Raw genomic sequence first — 1,344 nt, 5'->3', positions numbered from 1 at the left:
TCGAGCTGTTGTGACCTGTAAAAACTACATTCTTGAAGAAAACAGAGAAAATCTCGAATATGCTGCACATTGCGCCGGGTTTGATGTTCTTTCTGTGTTAAGTCATCCGAAAGCATCGGTGTGGACTGAAAATAATATGTTTCGTGCAGAGGGTAATTTTCTTTTTATTGATTTAGATACGAATTTGGAGTTGTCTGTTGGCAAGAAAGATGGTAAAAATTTACAAATGGTACACTTTCGAAATTATGAAGATATCACTGAAGATTTCTTGAATGAAAGACTTTTTGAAATAGTTATAAAGGAATTGAAAGAAAGATACGAAGAAGTGAAAGAGTTGTTTATAATGACTGAAAATGATGATGAACGTGTAAATACGATTAAAAGAAGGAATATTTATATATTAAAAAATGAAATAAAACGTTCAACTGATTTATTTTCAAAACAAAAAGTGGTTGAAATCAAATTTGAACAATATGATGGTGATTTAGAATTTGTATTGAAAGAAGAAACAGTTCTCCAAATTTTTAACGACATTTTCAAAAATAAAATTTTTGCATTTTTGAAAGAAATGCAAATAAGTCACCGAAGTATTCAAAATGTTGTGTTGATTGGGCAAATGTGTGAATTTGGATTGTTGAAAAAATATCTGATTTCATTATTTCCAGAAGCAAACTATTTTGATGATGTTTATCCATCTGTTATTGCTGTTTTTGGAGGGTGCAATTTCGGACATATTCGAGGTTGTAGTATGATTGATATACATGAAACCGAATTTGTCCAAAAAGACATCACCATGTTGACAATCAAAGACAACAAAGTCGATTACAAAATTGTTGTCGCAAAAGGAAGACCAATTCCAGTCGAAGATGTGTTCATTGAGCTCACTGTTATGACTGAGACCGTTGATATTATGTTGTACGAAGAACGTACACCTCTCGGTGTTTATCGAGTGCAGAGCAGAATGACAATTGGGCAGAAAATCAAAATCAATATATCCATAAACTATCTTGAAGAAATCAAACTTGTTTTAGTGAACACTGAAGGAAGCGAGGAACTTGTGAAAATAAACAAAGAGATTCAGAAAAAACCTAAAGAGGAAACAAAAGAAGTTGTTGAGATGAGGAAAATGATCAACAAGTTTTTTTAAAATTGATATTTAATTTGGTTCGATTTTATTAATAAACAATTGATTCAAATGTGTTTTAATATTTTGTTTTTAAATAGGAAAACTTTTTTACAACCACACTTAATAATAAATTTTATTTACTATTTGATATAACATGCAAATTAAATTTATAATAAAAAGAAATATAAGTAAATATTTGGTCTGGTCCCGAATCAAGA

At 29.9% G+C, this 1,344-nt stretch overlaps 1 protein-coding gene across 1 annotated transcript; it reads left to right on the top strand.

Moving 5' to 3' along the window:
• Positions 1-136: 136 nt before the first annotated feature.
• On the top strand, positions 137-1,147 carry EIN_439700 (hypothetical protein; the record flags this gene model as incomplete). Its single annotated transcript, XM_004183184.1, has 1 exon — positions 137-1,147. The coding sequence occupies one exon, from the start codon at positions 137-139 to the stop codon at positions 1,145-1,147; it is 1,011 nt and encodes a 336-aa protein (XP_004183232.1).
• Positions 1,148-1,344: the final 197 nt, after the last annotated feature.

Source organism: Entamoeba invadens (assembly GCF_000330505.1).
Source record: "Entamoeba invadens IP1 unplaced genomic scaffold scaff_1105074724807, whole genome shotgun sequence".
Classification (NCBI taxonomy): domain Eukaryota; phylum Evosea; order Mastigamoebida; family Endamoebidae; genus Entamoeba; species Entamoeba invadens.
This window is presented reverse-complemented; position numbering and strand designations above follow the sequence as displayed.